This window comes from Kryptolebias marmoratus, unplaced genomic scaffold, assembly GCF_001649575.2.
Source record: "Kryptolebias marmoratus isolate JLee-2015 unplaced genomic scaffold, ASM164957v2 Scaffold116, whole genome shotgun sequence".
In the NCBI taxonomy this organism is placed as follows: Eukaryota; Metazoa; Chordata; class Actinopteri; order Cyprinodontiformes; family Rivulidae; genus Kryptolebias; species Kryptolebias marmoratus.
The window spans coordinates 12,214-13,357 of NW_023665850.1; the positions used below are offsets into that span (position 1 = coordinate 12,214).

The following is a 1,144-nucleotide window of genomic DNA, read 5'->3' on the forward strand; positions in this document are numbered from 1 at the left end:
CTCTCTAAGGAAAGGAGGACAGGAAGGTGTCTCCTCTCTAAGGAAAGGAGGACAGGAAGGTGTCTCCTCTCTAAGGAAAGGAGGACAGGAAGGTGTCTCCTCTCTAAGGAAGTGAGGACGCTGTTCTTCAGCTGATCCTGTTCCAGTTGTATTTACAGGTCAACTCTCCTGAAGTTATCTGGTCTGAGATAACCGGGTCGGGTTCTGCAGGAAGCCTGTAATCCTGCGAGGTTCTGTTTGTAGGTCTCTGTTCTCCAGCCGGTGAACTAACAGCTGCCGCTCTCTTCCTTCCCGTAACGCTGCTCCCTCAGCCCTTCTGCCATGTTTGATTATGACTTTGAGTAAGTCTGAATTCTACTTCCTGCCTGCTGCTTGTTGTTTGCTCCCTGCATGTCCGAGCTCCATCCTCTGCATGTCAGCTGCTGTTTGCTTTCACTCCCGTCGCTGCAGGTTTGGGCTTGGTGCAGGCTTCTTCATGGTTCTGTAGCGGCTCCGGCAGAACTCCTGTCAGAACCGGACGTCTAACTCTCTCTGTGTTTGTTGCAGGTTTGACATGAAGGTCAACAAGAAACCCAGAGCTGTGAGTTGATTCTGTTCAGTTAAACCTTTGAGAATCCTGAGGCAGAAAAAGGGTTTTTATTTGTTTACCTCTGGTTCTGTCGTCCTGCAGGATTATTCTACCTGAACTTATTTGGACCTGGACTGACGAGGACTCGTGAAGACAAACGTCTCTGTGGACTTCTCTCTGTTCCCTTCGACCCGTTAGAGTAGAACCTGCTGTCGCTCCGTCTGTATAGTGTTTCAAATGACTGTATTTATTGTGAAGCTCTTTCCATGTTTCCATTTTTGTTAAAGATCAGACCAATTCTTTTATGACATTGTTTGTTTTACAGAAAATGAATAAAAAGGCCGAAAACCTCAGTGTTGTGGTTGTTTTTGAGTTCCCACGCTCCTATAAAAAGCGTCCAGATATGATCAGTGTTTGTGTTTCTGGGAGTTAAATCTGGATTTTCATCCACCAGGGGGAGCCGGGCGGCAGCAGCTGGCAGGAAGTCTGAGTGAAATGAACTTTGACGTGTTGGTGTTTGTGGAAGAAAGAGGACTAATGATTCCTGAGGAGTCTGGGAAAACCCCGCTGTGTTCC

General features: G+C 47.4%; 1 protein-coding gene across 2 annotated transcripts in view; it reads left to right on the plus strand.

Moving 5' to 3' along the window:
• The window catches only part of meaf6 (MYST/Esa1-associated factor 6), a 5,987-nt gene extending 5,066 nt beyond the window's left edge, over positions 1-921 (plus strand). Inside the window, exons 6-8 of one of the 2 annotated variants that reach the window (XM_017404283.3) lie at positions 312-341; positions 547-580; positions 671-921. In XM_017404283.3, the coding sequence (XP_017259772.1) occupies positions 312-341; positions 547-580; positions 671-685 (79 nt within the window). In that variant the 3' untranslated portion in view covers positions 686-921. The remainder of the gene's footprint in view (positions 1-311; positions 342-546; positions 581-670) is intronic. The other variant, XM_017404284.3, reaches the window with a different exon arrangement.
• Positions 922-1,144: the final 223 nt, after the last annotated feature.